This window comes from Salvelinus sp. IW2-2015, linkage group LG22 (assembly GCF_002910315.2).
Source record: "Salvelinus sp. IW2-2015 linkage group LG22, ASM291031v2, whole genome shotgun sequence".
NCBI classification, from domain to species: domain Eukaryota; kingdom Metazoa; phylum Chordata; class Actinopteri; order Salmoniformes; family Salmonidae; genus Salvelinus; species Salvelinus sp. IW2-2015.
The window spans coordinates 30,405,446-30,423,882 of record NC_036862.1 but is presented as its reverse complement, the minus strand read 5'-3'; the positions used below and the strand labels follow the sequence as shown (position 1 = coordinate 30,423,882).

The 18,437-nt window shown below is 46.2% G+C and overlaps 2 protein-coding genes and 1 pseudogene across 2 annotated transcripts in view; 2 read left to right on the top strand and 1 right to left on the bottom strand.

The window, feature by feature from the left end:
• Positions 1–5,998: 5,998 nt before the first annotated feature.
• LOC111982713 (phospholipid scramblase 1 pseudogene) lies at positions 5,999–6,987 on the top strand (annotated as a pseudogene).
• Positions 6,988–7,900: 913 nt separating this feature from the next.
• LOC111949566 (phospholipid scramblase 1-like) lies at positions 7,901–9,377 on the bottom strand. Its single transcript, XM_070434220.1, is given in 2 exon segments — positions 7,901–8,892; positions 9,296–9,377. A coding segment is annotated over 1 exon segment (672 nt). The 5' UTR covers positions 8,867–8,892; positions 9,296–9,377; the 3' UTR covers positions 7,901–8,194.
• A 502-nt stretch (positions 9,378–9,879) lies between these two features.
• Positions 9,880–18,437, top strand: part of LOC111949567 (unconventional myosin-XVIIIa-like) — a 179,324-nt gene continuing 170,766 nt past the window's right edge. Inside the window, exons 1-2 of the mRNA XM_023966852.2 lie at positions 9,880–9,990; positions 12,250–13,468. Coding sequence (XP_023822620.1) covers positions 12,422–13,468 — 1,047 coding nt within the window. The 5' untranslated portion in view covers positions 9,880–9,990; positions 12,250–12,421. The remainder of the gene's footprint in view (positions 9,991–12,249; positions 13,469–18,437) is intronic.

Genomic DNA, 18,437 nt, shown 5'->3' with positions numbered 1-18,437 from the left:
GGCGTCTGCTAAATTACTAAAGTGTGAATGTAATACTGGTAGAAATATGACAAAACGCTGAAAATAAGGTCAGGTTAAGATGGGCTCAGGAGATCTTATACGTTTCCTTCTATGAGATAATATCAGTCATTTAACATGACCTTTGTCAATTATGAAGCCTTTGTGTGCTTTATGTGCATAAATGGTTAAAAAAAATCACGATATGTAACGTTAGCTGATGAAGATTATCTCATAGAACAAAACGTATAACATTTTCTAAGCCTGTATTTACCAAATAACACATTTTCGGCAATAATATATATATTTTTACAATAACTAAATGTATTACCCTATAGGCTGTCGAACGAACCATGGCGGAGTTAGTGCCTACTGCCCTGATCCCAATTGTTCTGTGGGAAGTTCTGTGGGAAGCTCCGGCTCCCTTGGTCATCCCCAGCCCTCTCTGGGTGAATTTAGTAGCACCCCCTGGTGGCCACAGGCAGGGGATGGGCCCTCTCGCCGGCGGTTGGCCCCCCCTCCCTGGGTTTGTCCATCCCTCTCTGGCTGCCTCCCCCCTCTCTTCCTGGTGAAGAGAGCAGGGTGCATGTACTGGCGCCGCCTGGTGGTCGAGGGAGACGCTCCCACCCTCCCTGGGCCCCCCCCCCCCCAGCCCTCTCTGGCCCTCTCCCTGTTGCAGGGAGCTGGCTGGATGTAGTGGCACCCCCTTTTGGCCGTGGGTGGGGGTCGGCACCCCTCTCCAGGAGTTGGCCCCCCTTTCCCTGGGTTTGCCTCATCCCTCTCTGGCCCTCTGTAGTGAGCTAGGTGGATGTAGTGCGTTCCCCTGGTGGCTCTGGGCGGGGGTCGCCCCCTCTCCCTGGGTCTGCCTCAGATTTCTGGCCCTCTCCCCCCATATCCCTGGTGAAGGGAGCTGGGTGGACGTATTGGCACCCCCTGGCCTTCACTTGGTCGACCTCAGCCCTCTCCCCTCATATCCCTGGTGCAGGGAGCTGGCTGGATGTACTGGTGCCCCCTGGTGGCCGTGGGTGGAGGTAGGCACCCCTCTCTGGGGGTCGGGCCCCCCTCCCTGGGTCAGCCTCAGCCCTCTCTGGCCCTTCCAACCCATATCTCTGGGGAAGGGAGCTGGCTGGATTGGCCCCCGTGCCCGGGGGTCGGTCCACCCAGTCTCTGGAGTGAGACTCTAGACAGAGTCTCTGAGTTAGAGCATCAACATCACCTGTAAATGCACACAGAACAAAATGACCATAACAAACGTTCTAATCACCTGTAAACACACTGGACAGGCGAAACAATCACATGTACAAAAATATGACATTTGACACTTGAAGAAAAGCAAGTATAATTACAGTGGGGCAAAAAAGTATTTAGTCAGCCACCAATTGTGCAAGTTCTCCCACTTAAAAAGATGAGAGAGGCCTGTAATTTTCATCATAGGTACACTTCAACTATGACAGACAAAATGAGAAAAAAAATACAGAAAATCACATTGTAGGATTTTTAATGAATTTATTTGCAAATTATGGTGGAAAATAAGTATTTGGTCAACTACAAACAAGCAAGATTTCTGGCTCTCACAGACCTGTAACTTCTTCTTTAAGAGGCTCCTCTGTCCTCCATTTGTTACCTGTATTAATGGCACCTGTTTGAACTTGTTATCAMTATAAAAGACACCTGTCCACAACCTCAAACAGTCACACTCCAAACTCCACTATGGCCAAGACCAAAGAGCTGTCAAAGGACACCAGAAACAAAATTGTAGACCTTGCACCAGGCTGGGAAGACTGAATCTGCAATAGGTAAGCAGCTTGGTTTGAAGAAATCAACTGTGGGAGCAATTATTAGGAAATGGAAGACATACAAGACCACTGATAATCTCCCTCGATCTGGGGCTCCACGCAAGATCTCACCCCGTGGGGTCAAAATGATCACAAGAACGGTGAGCAAAAATCCCAGAACCACACGGGGGGACCTAGTGAATGACCTGCAGAGCTGGGACCAAAGTAACAAAGCCTACCATCAGTAACACACACTACGCCGCCAGGGACTCAAATCCTGCAGTGCCAGACGTGTCCCCCTGCTTAAGCCAGTACATGTCCAGGCCCGTCTGAAGTTTGCTAGAGAGCATTTGGATGATCCAGAAGAAGATTGGGAGAATGTCATATGGTCAGATGAAACCAAAATAGAACTTTTTGGTAAAAACTCAACTCGTCGTGTTTGGAGGACAAAGAATGCTGAGTTGCATCCAAAGAACACCATACCTACTGTGAAGCATGGGGGTGGAAACATCATGCTTTGGGGCTGTTTTTCTGCAAAGGGACCAGGACGACTGATCCGTGTAAAGGAAAGAATGAATGGGGCCATGTATCGTGAGATTTTGAGTGAAAACCTCCTTCCATCAGCAAGTGCATTGAAGATGAAACGTGGCTGGGTCTTTCAGCATGACAATGATCCCAAACACACCGCCCGGGCAACGAAGGAGTGGCTTCGTAAGAAGCATTTCAAGGTCCTGGAGTGGCCTAGCCAGTCTCCAGATCTCAACCCCATAGAAAATCTTTGGAGGGAGTTGAAAGTCCYTGTTGCCCAGCAACAGCCCCAAAACATCACTGCTCTACAGAAGATCTGCATGGAGGAATGGMCCAAAATACCAGCAACAGTYTGTGAAAACCTTGTGAAGACTTACAGAAAACGTTTGACCTCTGTCATTGCCAACAAAGGGTATATAACAAAGTATTGAGATAAACTTTTGTTATTGACCAAATACTTATTTTCCACCATAATTTGCAAATAAATTCATTAAAAATCCTACAATGGGATTTTCTGGATTTTTTGCACAATTGGTGGCTGACTAAATACTTTTTTGCCCCACTGTACAAGTGTTCAGACCTGTCCGGATAAGACGATTTGAACATTTTGGCCTTCCATACGGTGGTGCCTAAGCCAGCTCGTCGGGCTGTCACTCCCTAGCTTGCTTGAGAGGTTTCTCGCCCCGGTTGGCTCGGAAGGCGCCCATCCCACGTCAGGCCTCAGCCGGATCGTCAGGTTTTTACGCCCAGACGGCTCGTCAGGCTGTTACGCCTCACCCGGATCTTCAGGCTCCCATGGTCCAGCGGGATCCTCAGGTTGTCACGCCTCAACTGGGTCGCCAGGCTCCCATGCCCCTGCTGGTTTGTCGGGATTTTACGCCCTGCCGGTTTGTCCAGCGTCCGTGCCTCGACCGGCCTGTCAGGCTCGCCCAGGTGGGAGAGGGGGGGTACTGTCACGCCTGCTCCCGCTCACTTTCCTTGGCGTTCGAAGGCGCCAGGCTCCCCAGCATTACGCACTCCTGCCACCATCAGTGCGCACATCTTCCTTTCCCCGTCACGCGCATCAGCATATTATTGGACTCAATCACCTGTTTATTGCCTCCCCTATATTTGTCAGTTCCCTATCTCTGTTCCCCGCTGCTGCATTGATTGTTGTTTGTCGTTGTGTATCCATGTGCTGACGCTGTTCCTGTCTTGCTCTTTGTCTGTTCCTAATTAAATGTCAACTCCCCATACCTGCTTCTCGACTCCAGCATCGGTCTTGTGAGTATACCATAGAGAGGTGCATGCAGCTTGCATTCGGAGAGGGAACAAAATCTAAACTTCGGACCCATATGTGTTGGAGCGCAGCAAAGGTCCTTTCTACATCCACACAGTCTACGGAAGAGAAGAGTAGCTGGTCACGGGTTAGCAGATCGTTAAACTGATACATCAGTCAATCAGCCTATTCATTTTCATCAAGAAACTACTCGAAGTGTAGCTACGTGTTAAATCAATCTGTGCATTTCAACGAGATAATGAATATACAGATACAGTGGGGAGAACAAGTATTTGATACACTGACGATTTTGCAGGTTTTCCTACTTACAAAGCATGTAGAGGTCTGTAATTTTTATCATAGGTACACTTCAACTGTGAGAGAAGGAATCTAAAACAAAAATCCAGAAAATCACATGATTTTTAAGTAATTAATTTGCATTTTATTGCATGACATAAGTATTTGATACATCAGAAAAGCAGAACATAATATTTGGTACAGAAACCTGTAGTTTGTAATTACAGAGATCATACGTTTCCTTAGTTTCTTGACCAGGTTTGCACACACTGCAGCAGGGATTTTGCCACTCCTCCATACAGACCTCTCCAGATCCTTCAGGTTTCGGGCTGTCGCTGGCGAATACGGACTTTCGGCTCCCTCCAAGATTTTCATTGGTTCAGGTCTGGAGACTGGCTAGGCCACATCCGGACCTTGAGATGCTCTTACGAGCCACTCCTAGTTGCCTGGCTGTGTGTTTCGGTCGTTGTTCATGCTGGAAGAACCAGCCACGACACCATCTTCAATGCTCTTACTGAGGGAGAGGTTGTTGGTCAAGATCTCGCGATACATGCCCCGTCCATTCCTCCCTCAATACGTCTGCAGTCGTCCTGTCCCTTTGCAGAAAAGCATCCCCAAAGAATGATTTTCCACCTCCATGCTTCACGTTGGGATGTGTTTGGTTGTACTCATCCTTCATTCTCCAAACACGCGAGTGGAGTTTAGAGCAAAAAGCTCTATTTTTGTCTCATCAGACCACATGACCTTCTCCATTCCTCCTTCTGTATCCAGATGGTCATTGCAAACTTCAGACGGGCCTGACATGCGCTGGCTTGAGCAGGGGGACTTGCGTTGCGCTGCAGGATTTTAATCCATGACGGCGTAGTGTGTTACTAATGGTTTTCTTTGAGACTGTGGTCCAGCTCTCTTCAGGTTCATGACCAGGTCCTGCCGTGTTATTCTGGGCTGATCCCTACATTCTCCTCTGATGATTCATTGGATGCCCCACGAGTGAGATTATGCATGGGCCCAGCCGAGGGTGATGACCGTCATCTTGACTTCTTCCATTTCTTCTAATAATTGTGCCAACAGTTGTGCCTTCTCACCAAGCTGCTTGCTATTGTCCTGAGCCCATCCCAGCTTTGTACAGGTCTACAATTTATCCCTGATGTCCACACAGCTCTCTGGGCTGCCATGTGGGAGGTTGAGTCTGTTTGAGTTGAGTGTGTGGGACAGGTGTCTTTATACAAGGTAACGAGTTCAAAACAGGTGCAGTTAAACAGGTAATGAGTGGAGAACAGGAGGGCTCTTAAATAAAAACTAACAGGTCTGTGAGAGCCGGAATTCTTACTGGTTGGTAGGTGATCAAATACTTATGTCAATGCAATAAAAATGCAAATGGAATTACTTAAAAATCATACAATGTTGATTTCTGATTTTTGTTTTAGATTCCGTCTCTCACAATGAAGTGTACCTATGATAAAAATGACAGACCTCTACATGCTTTGTAAGTAGGAAAACCTGCAAACAGCAGTGTACAAATACTGTGTCTCCCCACTGTATATAGTGAGGTACTAAGGAAACACATCCAGAGCTCTTAAAAAACATCCTTGCTGAAGGCTAGGTTGAGTATGATGCAAAGTATTATAGGCTACCTGTGTCTGTCATCCACATCAGAACACTACGGGACAAACAGGTATGTTAATTCTTTTTTGTTACTGCAAAAAAAGAGTTTAACACACTGCCCAAGTGTTTTATAAACCCATGCCCACATGAGTGGGCATCCTGAAGATGCAAGACACTAATAATAAATCAAATCAAAAGCAGGTAGGCCTATGCCTACAGTTACCGTAGCTGGTCTGGCATGCTGTGTACTACACTTGATTAGGCCTACTTACCTGTTGGAAATGAAGATTATTCAAAGTTCTCTCCAAAAACAGTAGCTATATATTCCCTAAACTCTTTGTTTTGCATTTATCTTAGGCTACCTGCTGAATTTTAAAATGACAATTTTTGGTGTGTGTTTAGGTATTTTCAGAAATGAAAGTGCATTGTTCCCATGGCCACCAAGTCTTGGATTGATTGGCACTGGCTTAGGACAGGGCGATCTGACTGAGGCCATGACATTGGTGCCACATGCCTTAATGCTTCCTACCCTGCATACATGATTCCCGGGACCCACCTACCCCCAGGCCTCTATCCTGCCCCCGCATGGAGCCCGGAAGTCCACTTACCCTCAGGCCTCTATCCTGCCCCCATGAGCCCCGGAGTCCACACCCCTCAGGCTCTATCCTGCCCCATGAGCCCCGGAAGTCCCACTACCCCCAGCCTCTATCCTGCCCCCATGAGCCCCGAGTCCCACTACCCTCAGGCCTCTATCCTGCCCCCAAGAGCCCCGGAGTCCCACTACCCCTCAGGCCTCTATCCTGCCCCCATGAGCCCCGGAGTCCCACTACCCTCAGGCCTCTATCCTGCCCCCATGAGCCCCGGAGTCCCACTACCCCCAGGCTTTGTGCCCCCTCAGGCTCCTGCCTGCACTTCTCAGACCACTAGCCTGCCCTCCAGGATTGGAATACCTGACTCAGATCGACTAGATCCTCGACCACCAGAAAGGTCATCTGGCTGAAGTGGTTCTGGACTGGTAAGTGAATACTAACTACATTGTAAAGAACAGTGTCGGGCAGCAAGTGTTTGCTGTAGCAGAGGATAACGACTGCTGCACTCTACAGTTCTGCTGCCCCGGCCTTACCTTTCACCCTTCACATCCAGGACAACCTGGGACAGGAAGCAATGACCCTGATACGCCCTTTGAGGTGCGACTCCTGCTGCTTCCCCTGCTGCCTGCAAGAGCTGGAGGTGCAGAATCCCTCTGGTAACCCCATAGGGTATGTGGTGCATAACTGGCACCCTTTCTACACTAAACTCACCATGCAGATTGAGAGAAGTCACTGGATGAGAAAACATGGTGGGGAAGATCAGTAAGAAATGGGATGGATTGCTGCAGGAAGTTGTCAAGATGCAGATAACTTTGTAATCTCCTTCCCTATGGAATTGGAAGTCAATCAATCAATTTTATTTTATATAGCCCTTCGTACATCAGCTAATATCTCGAAGTGCTGTACAGACACCCAGCCTAAAACCCCAAACAGCTAGTAATGCAGGTGTAGAAGCATGAAGATGAAGGCTGTGTTGCTTCCTCATCGACTTCATGAAAAATAAATAACTTAATATCCCAAATTGACTTTTACTGCCACACTTTCTACTCTTAATGGACTATGAGAACTCTTGGGTGTGAAATAAATCGATGAGAATATTGATGGGGGATTTACTGACAATTGTTTCCTATCCTCTCTGTAATGTTTTTGTGCATACTGAAAGTGTTTTTTTACTGGACTCTATTGTTCTTATGTATAATTTATCATAGGTGCACCTTCTAGGTAGGCTACAGTAATACAATTGATTAATTAAAAGGAAATGTACATAGCTGCAGACATTAGAATGCACATCATTTCAGTACCATGGACAGCGTGATGACAATAGCAGTGTTATACCATTTTTTTCTACTTTGGGATTTTTTTATACCAAAGTTATTGCCAGACTTCTAAAACAAAGCCCTCAATAGAAAATGCCAATAGGTACACAACATTGTTACTTTTTAGACTTTGGAGGACATTCTCATTGAGCAAAAGAATTGTGCAATCAGGACCAAACCTCGTTATAGTCTTCCAGCGTGATTTAATTTGAAACCTTTCTATGTGCGTTATAAGATGGCGATTAATTAACTAGAGTTTAGTAAACTGAGCAATACACATAAATAGTCACAGATTTATAACCCATGATTGTTGAACAAGAAAGGTTGCTTTGGTAAATTTACAAATTCTGTCAGGTAGCACATTCTCTACTCTGTGTGATACAAGGTGACATCTCAAAGCTGTTGCAGAGTCTAGTGGAGTGACAAACTACCCTAGGTGTGTGGAAGGGCCTGGGGAGAGGCCACTGCTAAGGACCATAAGTAAGAGGGGTCTCAGGGTACATAGGCTCTGGATTCAAGGTTGATGTACGCACCAAAGACTTTATTTGAAACTCATAATTAAAATAACACACTTATGATTTAGCAAACAAAGGACAACGGAACATAGTAACCCCTCTTTTCAGTGAATATATGCAGCAGGTAATATCCCAGATTATGTCTTTAACATTCTATTAACTTCACATTTCAACATGCTTTACATTGAGCATCAATGGATGGAACATGGAAGTTGTCAATTCATACAGTTATTGTCTCATTTTAATCCTGGTGTTGTTCAGTGGGCAGAAAATGTCACCCATAGGGATGGGAATGTGATCCGTCTCCTCTACATTACTTAAAGTACATGAAGTCGATGAGGAAGCAGGCTCCCAGCATCACCGCCTTCACTTTCACATCCAGGTCCACGGGGAAGGAGATTCCAAAGTTATCTGCATTTGTGTAGGATTCCCGCATGAATCCAACCCACTGCTTACTGATCTGCCCCACCATCACTGTTTCATCCAGAGACTTCACATCAAAGTTTACATCTGACCAGCATTGACAGACAACACATGCCCCCTGGATCTAAAGCTGGGGCTCTCTCCTCTTGTTCTGCACAGTGAGTTTGGGCAGGTAAGGGTGCCACTCCTGCACCACACACCCTATGGGGTTACCAGAGGGATTCTGCACCTCCAGCTCTTGCAGGCAGCAGGGGAAGTAGCAGGAGTCACACCTCAAAGTGCGTATCAGGGTCATCACTTCCTGTCCCAGGTTGTCCTGGATGTGAAGGGTGAAAGGTCGGTCGGAGCAGCAGAACTGTAGAGTGCAGGAGTCGTTCTCCTCTGCTACAGCAAACACTTGCTGCCCGACACTGTTCATTACAATGTAGTTATCATTCACCTCCCAGTCCAGAACCACTTCAGCCAGACAGACTTTCTGATGGACAAGGAGCTGGTCAATCTGAGTCAGGTATTCCAATTCTGGAGGAGGGCAACTTAGTGGTCTACGAGGGGCAGGCATCATCACAGGAGCCTGAGGGGGCACAAAGCCTGGGGGTAGAGAGACAGCATTATGGCCAGCCACCTCCACGGAGTAAACGGTTGCCTGGGGTATCTGTCCTGAGGAAATGTCAATCCATCCTTGAGTGACCATATGGAACAAGACACTTCCACTATTGAAACTCGACCTACCATCAAACATACAAAATGCAAAAATGTGTTTCCAGCTATAATGATGACATCTTGATCAGCATGAACATTTACTAGACAATTTAGGTAATTGTTGTCCAAAACTAAACTTCAGCTTGTTTCAAACTCCTTTGTGAGTCTACAGAATCCAAGGGCCCTCTCTTTCACGTAGATCAAGTTACAGCATGACACAAATAACTATTCCTCTTACCAGAAACGGGGTAACAGTCTGGCCTACTATTTATTAAAGTTTGTTATAACTTACCTTGTAGTTTATGACTCTACCATGCATAATGTTTTCACTTTCCAGGCGTGCAGTTGATGCAGCAGCCAAACATAGAGGCAAACAGTTCACTGCGCATGAGCGAAGGTGTGGTGTGAATTTCCACTACTGGTAAACCGACACCACAGTGGCTGCCAGTGCTATAAGCAAAATAATCAACTGCTTAGGGCCCACCTCAATGGCCAGGGGCACCCCACAAACTGTGAAGGGGGACCCTAAACAGGATCCTGCTTAGGAACCCCAAAAAGCTAGGGCCAGTGATAAAAGTAGGCCTATTGGTAAGCTGGTACCAAATGGTGCTTGGTTGAATGAATCCCAGATAAACAAACCAGTCACTCCTAGATTATTTACTGTGCGTTTATTAATACTTTACCCACAAAATATAAAATGCAACCACAACCAATAGAAATCTATCATCATAGAGTGATAATGTAATATTTCATAAGTGGTACATCCTGTGTCCAACTTGCAATAAACCCAACTGGCCAGCAGGAATCACTGTTCGATATATTTTCAGTGATGTTGCATGCGTGCTGTAACCAGTCATCTAGCTAATCCTATACAGTCAACGCAGCTGCTTTCTAGTGCGAGCTGCACCCATCAATATAGCTCCCTCGGATTCGAAAGCACCAGTGTCAACCCACCGACACAGAGCAGAGGAAGAACACACACAAACGGTGAGTCATCCATCATTTCATGAATATGTTAGAATATCTCAAAATGATTCGATGCACCAATTTGAGCTAAACATTGAAACCAGAATGGCTTAGCTAGATAGCTATAGATAGAAGTCTCTCAGAAATCCCAAAATATGTTCACAGGGATGTAGCAGCTAGCTAGCCTAGTTGATAGGCTACACCACAATTAATGTGGGCAAAGAACAGAGGCTTGGGCTGCCAGCTAATCGTGCAAGCTTACTAAAGGCATATTGGTAGTTTCAAAATATCACTTTTCTCAATAAAGTCTTGTAGCCAGGGCTTTTCGTGACAGCCAGATTTAGAGGAAATTACTTTACAGTTATAGTTAACAATGGCCTGTAAAACAGTATAATTCCCAATGTGACATCAGCTAGCTGGCTAGCTAGTATTAGTAGCTTTCTCGCTTTTTGTCCTCCGCTGTCCATTGAGTGAATGGGGAACGATGACACCTCACTCGCTAGCGTAGTGGAGCGTGCCTACTATTTCAGTTGCATTTCATTGTTGTAACGAAAAGCCTTGATGTAAGTGGCAAAATTATGTGCCCATAGCATCCCTGCGGTGTTGGAAAAAAAGTGTAAACATCTGTAGCATCAAGGAAGCTTGGCTATAACCACGAAAGTGTATGACATTTTTCAGCTCAAAATTAAGCTGTTAGGGAGCGTCATGCAAATATGATTCAATGGCATATTTTTTGCTCACAGGATGCCAAATAGTGAGCTATATGTAACTATACCATTATTACAAATATATTTCCATCAATACATCTTCTTATTAATGATTTAATAATTCACTTTCTTTTAGCTAGCTTACTATAAGGTTTTGCTATCTCCTGGAAAAAGGGTGATGGATGTGAAGTGTTGTACTTGCCAGTATATTCTTTAACTGTGCATGTGGTGGTAGCTGCCAAGACCTATTATGCAGGATATTCACATAGCTAGGGTATTTCCATCATATATAGTTGTCAGATGGTCTGTTTCTCCTACAAGGAGGACAATTTGATAAATTGTTTATTTTTCTGTATATTGTTCTCTTCCTGATTCCTGATCCTGAAAACACCTTGCTTCCTGTTTTTTGGGGGGCAAGAATCTGGCCCCTTGTTAATGAAGCTTGTTTAGATGTAGGGGTCTCCTGCTGCTGGGAACTCTGGGAACGTCAGATAGAACTGGATCTTTGACACCAAAGTTTCACCCAGTGACTACCAGAGTGGCCTGTAGATTCTGACCCATTTTGAGCGTCCCATCCGTCACTGGAACAACAGTTAGGCTAAACAGTTATTTCACCTTCAAAATGTCTTCTATCACTCAGGTAGAGGAGGTAGGTATAAGCCTATTTGGGTGTTTGGCTTACATGGAATGTGATTTACAGATATGAAATGGAGACTGAAATATAGCTTAGGCCTAGACTACATAATTTGGGTTTGAAGCCTTAGGCTGTTTGGGATTCCGCGCAATGCTACCCCATGTAGAGGGAGAAAAATAGTAATAAAACCCAGATTTTGGGAATGTCCTGCCTGCTTTCTGCAGTATGTTGAGAGTGTCTCTTTGGCAAAAAGATCTTTCTTGATGTTTGAGGTTTTGGCAAGTGCAGCTCTAATGGAGCCTAGGAATGTTGTCTCTTTGGCCAAGATCACTTAAACTGTTGCTTGGTTGTGATGTGTGTTTCATTTTTTCCATGTTCACTTTATCGGCTAGTGCTTTGTGTGGCATGGTAATGGTCTGTTGCAAAGTGTTAAGTCGTGGGTCGCTCTATCTATAGTCCTACTCAAAAGGCTTTGAAAGATGTTTGGTTACGAGAAATATAGATGGTGTTTATTAAATGCACAATTTTATTTTCTGTGACAAATTCCTCACTCGTCCTCTGCAATGGAAGTGATATATTGTGTGTGATCTAATTAAGCAATAAGGCACGAGGGGGTGTGGTATATGGCCGATATACCACGGCTAAGGGCTGTTCATAGGCACAGCTCTTAGCCATGGTATATATCGGCCATATATCACAAACCCCAGAGGTGAGTTATTGCTATTATAAACTGGTTACCAATGTAATTAGAGCAGTAAAAACAAATGTTTTGTCATACCCGTGGTATACGGTCTGTTATACCACGGCTGTCAGCCAATCAATATTCAGGGCTCAAACCGCCCAGTTTATAATTGTATTTATGAAACATAATGAGCGCTGTTTCTCATTCTGTCATGCCAGATGTGAAGATTGACTGAAGGTGTTTTTTCTCTCCCGCAGGGCATTTGAACTAGTGGCAGCTTAACTCCTTTTTGGAGGTTACGAAAGACTGGACCCAACCCCCCCAAAAACTGGACCTCTGCCTCTGTATGGAAAAATCCCCCTTGCCTGAGAAAACAGGAGCCAAACCGGTAGGACCCACTGTGTTGAGCAACACAGAAGGCACAGCACCATGTTCAGTCTGATCAAAAAGGAGAAGGATGGAGGGAAGAAAGAGAAGGATAAGAAGGACAAGAAGGAGAGGATGTCTGCGGCGGAGCTGCGCAGCCTAGAGGAGATGAGCATGAGGCGTGGCTTCTTCAACCTCAAGAGAGAGTCCAAGCGGGATTCCAAGAACAAGCTGGAGATCTCCAACCCCATCCCCATCAAGGTGGCCAGCAGCCACGAGCTCAGCCTCACTGACATCGAGTCAGACGGCCTGAGCAACCGTAGTAGCATGGTGCTGGACGCAGACGGCCTGAGCGCTGCCAGCTCCACCGATGACCTGAAGGGCGAGGGGGGCGGCGGTCTGGACAAGGACCGGGGCTCGGTGCGAGACCGCGTGGCCCACTTCGGCTCGATGGCCAAGCACAACTCCTCTCAGGTCATGAAGCGCTTCTCCTTCTCCCAGAGGAGCAAAGAGGAGAGCCCCTCGGAGACCTCCACGCTCTCGGGACAGAACTCAGCCGCTCCGTCCCCGCAGGTGGAGAACAAGGTGTTCGACCCGCAGAGTAAGCACAGCCTCCAGCAGCCGGGGCCGGGGGTCGGGGTGGGGGTCGGGCCAGCACCTTGGCCAGTGCCGGTCAAGAAGGCTTGCATCCCTGAGGTGGTGGACAAGACCTTCCCTGCTGACCTGAGGCTCCCAGCCGTCATCCCTCCACAGTCTCCAGAGCCGCGGGAGCTGGAGCTCCAGCGCCGCAACACGGGTGACTTCGGTTTCTCCCTGCGCCGCACCACCATGTTGGACCGCGGGGCCGACGGAGGGGTCTACCGGAGGGTGGTGCACTTCGCCGAGCCCGGGGCCGGCACTAAGGACCTGGCCCTGGGGCTGGTGCCGGGAGACCGTCTGGTGGAGATCAACGGGGGAAACGTGGAGAACAAGACCAGGGACGAGATTGTGGAGATGATCCGTCAGTCTGGGGACACGGTGAGGCTGAAGGTGCAGCCCATCCTGGAGCTGAGTGAGCTGAGCCGCTGCTGGCTGAGAAACACAGACGGCCAGCGCCGAGAGGCCCAGGATGTAAGTTACCCCAAATCACTCCTCTACTTATCACCTAGATAGACATTCTATTCAGACCTACAACTTCTAGAGAGGCAACCCACGGGCTGGTTTGGCTCTTCTATACTGTAGGGGTGAATTGGACCCAACCCTCCCAACATATCACACTCGTTGGTGTGGGTGTGTGGAAAGTCAGTGTTGTTAAATGGTGGAGTGAGTCACCAATGCCAATGTTATGTTTCATGTTTTAGCATGATGGGTGTTGTAACTCTGGAACTGTCTGATGGTGATCACTTTTGCTAACAAACAAGCACATTTCCCTCCCACTTCCCACACAACTTGTTTACAGGTGGCCTAACCTATGGAGTGGCCCAGACACAGCGCACTTCCATCCATGTCCAGTTTGGTTTTTGTATGAACTAACAGAAAACTCCTCAGAGTAAAAAAACAATTACAGAACATATATGTTCTGTTGGGAAAAGTTAGTGACGAACTTACCACAGCTCTGACGGCTTGAAGCAGTTTTTATGAGATTCTTCTTGCCATGTTTCTTCCTCTCCTTATATACCTTCTGCACACATCAAGGTAATGTTTACATCTGGGCTTGATGTAGAAATGTCACCTTGATGTGTGCAGCCCAACCACAGATGTTGAAGGGCAACATGGAGTGGTGGACGGAGTCGACTTCTGGCCGGACCACCCGGTTGATCTCAAATGGAAGCTGTTGTGGCTAATCTTGTATTTTATGCTCTGCTTGTTGGTTTTATCAGATAAGAAGGGCGTTCTGCCCGGGTTTCAGCTTCTGTGAGGGTAGATACGTAAGCAAGTGTGTGTACGTGTGTGTCCTTCAAACACTATGTCTGCATGCTGATGTAAGTAGAAAGTGTGTCTGTGTGAACAGGCTACTGTTCGGGAACTGCTGTCCAGTTCAGAGTTCAGACAGAGGAAGTGTTGTCGAGGCAAACAACTCCAGCTGTGTGCGTGTGTGGGTGGTGTGGTGTGTGTGTGTGTGTGTGTGTGTGTGTGTGTGTGGTGGGTGTGTTGTGTGGTGTGTTGTGTGTGTGTTGGTGTTGTTGTGTGTGTGTGTGTGTGTGTGTGTGTGTGTGGTGGTGTGGTGGTGGGGGGGAGGGGGGGTAATAATCACATTAGGGTTTAGAGAAGATGGGCCACACCTTATTCATGCCTAACTTGCAACTCGTTGGATCGAAATCAGCTGTGTGATGATCCATTTATTACGCTGCTATAAAAAGTGTTCACCGTGTCCTGTATCACTCAAGAACAGCAGACAAGTATCATGTTTGTTCAGTCATCTGCAAATAGTTATACTGCTGCATAAGTTATGTATCAAATATATTTTCTTTGTACTTTTTGAAAATTATATTCCTATCCAAGAATTTTCCAACAGCTATACCTAACCAGAGTGCTCTGAGCCAAGTCCTTGTTTGTAATCTTGTGGACTGGATGTGTTGTGATGTTGGTTAGTAAGATGGTTTGACTGTTCCAGTGCAATAGTGGATTGTTGTGCAGGCGGTGTATAAGGGTGTGTTTTGGATTGTGGTGTGTGTGTATGGAATTATGTGTGTGTCTGTATACTTGCAAGTGTGTGTGTAGTGTGGTAGGCCTTTGTCCCTGATATTAGGTGGCAGACAGTGGTCTGATTGCGGTCAGGTCAGGAGGGCTATGATACTTGAAAGATGCTCTGTGCCTAAAAAACGAGTTTTTACAAAATGGTATCACACACTACAACTACCAATTCATGGACATTTTTTGTCACCCAACACCACACTGCCTCCTCTTGATTTTGTATCTGACCTTCAGCGGAATAATTGGCTCTCATGAAGCTTAAGGCATCAAATGGGTCAGTCTAATGCATAGGGGAAAAGCCTACACTCTAGAAAAAAGGTTTTAAAAGAGCTTCTTCGGTTGTCCCATAGGAGAACCCTTTATTGTTCTTTAGTTCTAGTCTGTGAAAGACATGGAAAGCAAGGCACAAGCTTGTCTTAGCACCACTTGTTTAAGCACGACAAGAAGACATGGGCCGGCTACTGAGAAATTTGGAGTCCCCCAAAATGTGCTTTTCTCACAAATGGGTGACAAGGTAGCACTGCAGAACCCCTCCCACTCCCCACCCCTCCCTTTCTGCCTCACTCGGTATTTCGGCAGGTTCTATTTGGAATTTATTCAATAAACCAAAGAAGGACTTTCTTTGCTGTGCGTGTTCAGTTTAGGCCAGCCTCCCCCTTTGTACTTTTCCTGGTGTGCACCTCCCTCCCTGTGTAGTGTAAGGCTAACCCACTGCCTGTCTCCCAGAGCAGAAACAGGAGAGTAGATCAGAATCCAGATCCCAGGCGCAGACTGACTTCCACTGCTGTGAGAGAGTTAGAGTCTCAATCTGACAGATCATGATGATGCAGTCAACACCCTGAGAAGTGTGCTTTGGAGTAGAGCTGGGAATGGCCTTGGACCTCACAATACGATATTAGCAAGATACTTAGGTGCCGATACGATTTGTATTGCTTTTTAGTTTTGTTTATTTGATCATTTAAAACAAGGTGCACTTGATTAAGAATCATCAAGGATAAACACGAAGTTTACGACTTTCATGATAGCGTTTGGCAAGTTTGGCATACAGTGCATTGTGAAAGTATTCAGACACCTTCACCTTTTCCACATTTTGTTACATTACAGCCTTATTATAAAATGTATTAAATCGTTTTTTCCCCTCATCAATCTACACACAATACACCATAATGACAAAGCAAAACAGGTTTTTAGAAATTTTAGCAAAGAAGGCCAGCTCCTCTTCACTGTTGACGTTGAGACTGGTGTTTTGCGGGTACTATTTAATGAAGCTGCCAGTTGAGATCTTCTGAGGCGTCTGTTTCTCAAACTAGACACTAATGTACTTGTTCTCTTGCTCAGTTGTGCACCGGGGCCTCCCACTCCTCTTTCTATTCTGGTTAGAGCCAGTTTGCACTGTTCTGTGAAGGGAGTAGTACACAGCGTTGTATGAAATCTTCCGTTTCTTGGCAATTTCTCGCATGGAATAGCCTTCATTTCTCAGAACAAGAATAGACTGACGAGTTTCAGAAGAAAGTTCTTTGTTTCTGGCCATTTTGAGCCTGTAATCGAACCCACAAATGCTGATGCTCCAGATACTCAACTAGTCTAAAGAAGGCCAGTTTTATTGCTTCTTTAATCAGAATGACAGTTTTCAGCTGTGCTAACATAATTGCAAAAGGGTTTTCTAATGATCAATTAGCCTTTAAAATGATAAACTTGGATTAGCTAACACAACGTGCCATTGGAACACAGGAGTGACGGTTGCTAATAATGGGCCTCTGTACGCCTATGTAGATATTCCATAAAAAATCTGCCATTTCCAGCTACAATAGTCATTACAACATTAACAATGTCTACACTGTATTTCTGATCAATTTTATGTTATTTTAATGGACAAAAAATGTGCTTTTCTTTCAAAAACAAGGACATTTCTAAGTGACCCCAAACCTTTGAACGGTAGTGTATAATTTATAGATATCGATACTTGGGAGTCCCCCAATCACTACGTTGGAGCTGTTAAGACAAAATTTATTTAGTGACTTCTTAGTTTTCTGCAATCAACCCTGCTCCGTTCCTGTCCCACACCCCTGCCAGCACTCTCCTCTCTCGTCTTCCAGCTGATGCCCACTCACAATACTGAGTCTTTGTTATCGCTTGTCATGTAGCTCTATCACGTAGCGAGCAGTCCTGTCCCCTAAGGGGGGGTAGGGAAGCCAATTTGGAGCTTTTTGTTTGTGTCCCTCAATTGGCTGAGATTCAAGGGCCCTTGTGACACAAAGTCCTAATGAAAGGCTAATCTGCCTCAGCAAGCCGTGTTCTGGCCACATGTTGTTCTCTGGAGGTTTTGGGAGAAAAATAAAGAATGGCTTTTCTTGCGGAGACGGAGAGTGACTCTGGGACTGTGGGCCCTCCCTCCCTGGGCCCTGGAGTTGGTTTCTTGGGAAAAGCCCCTTTGAGTCACAGTGTGGATAAGATAGGTTTTTAACTAAGTGGCCGAGTGCTCTGTTTCCATCACGCAAACAGGAAATGAGGGCTTGTTGAGGTGTGTGTGCGTGGGTGGGTGCGTTTTTGTGTGCGTCCCTTACTGATTTATATGTTCCAGTCTCACTAAGCAGCAGGCCAGCTCTCCATCCCTTTGTCTTCTAAAACAAACATCAACAGCTTGTACAGTCGGGTCATCCGTTCAAATGAAGGAGAACCAACAGAACGGTCATTTCTCAGTTCAACAAAGGCTGTAATGGAGGCACACTTCACAGGGACACGAGCAGCTGCTCTACTCTCGTCTCCAGATTTATAAGCACTCTGAAACGGCTTTCCAGACCCATGGTAGATAGACATTCAATGCAGAGTTTGTTTCATAAACAACTAAAAGTTAATGAAGAAATATCCAGTGTGCAGGGCAGACACCTCAGCCGTGTGGATGAAAGACTGTTGTCAAGCCTAGAGTAGGGAACATGGGCTTGTACCACAGCTGTCCCAAGTACCGTAGGGACACTACATGGACGTATGCGCAATATTTAATTAGTTGAAAGTCACAGAGAGAAAGAAGTCATTCCAGTACTTGTGCTGTTTAGGAAGTGTACTGTAACTGTATAGAAACATGTCCCCTGGAGGCTACTGTGACCCTTACAGTATGACCCTCTATCCTCCATCCTCTTGGAGCCAAGTAGCTCTTGGAGCAGGGGGGTCGGACGAGCGCTAGGGTTGAGTAGGGGCTGAGTGTGTGGGTGTTTTTCTATTTTTAAAGTTTCCCAACATTTTTTACGTCCAACTTTCCTTGGCAGAGAATGACATGTTGAAATTCTCCTCTTCTATAGCTCAGGAATGTGAGGAGGTCAGGAGGCTGCCGGGGAGTATGCTCTGACACACACGCACGCACGCACGCGCACACACACACACACACACACACGCGCACACACACACACAC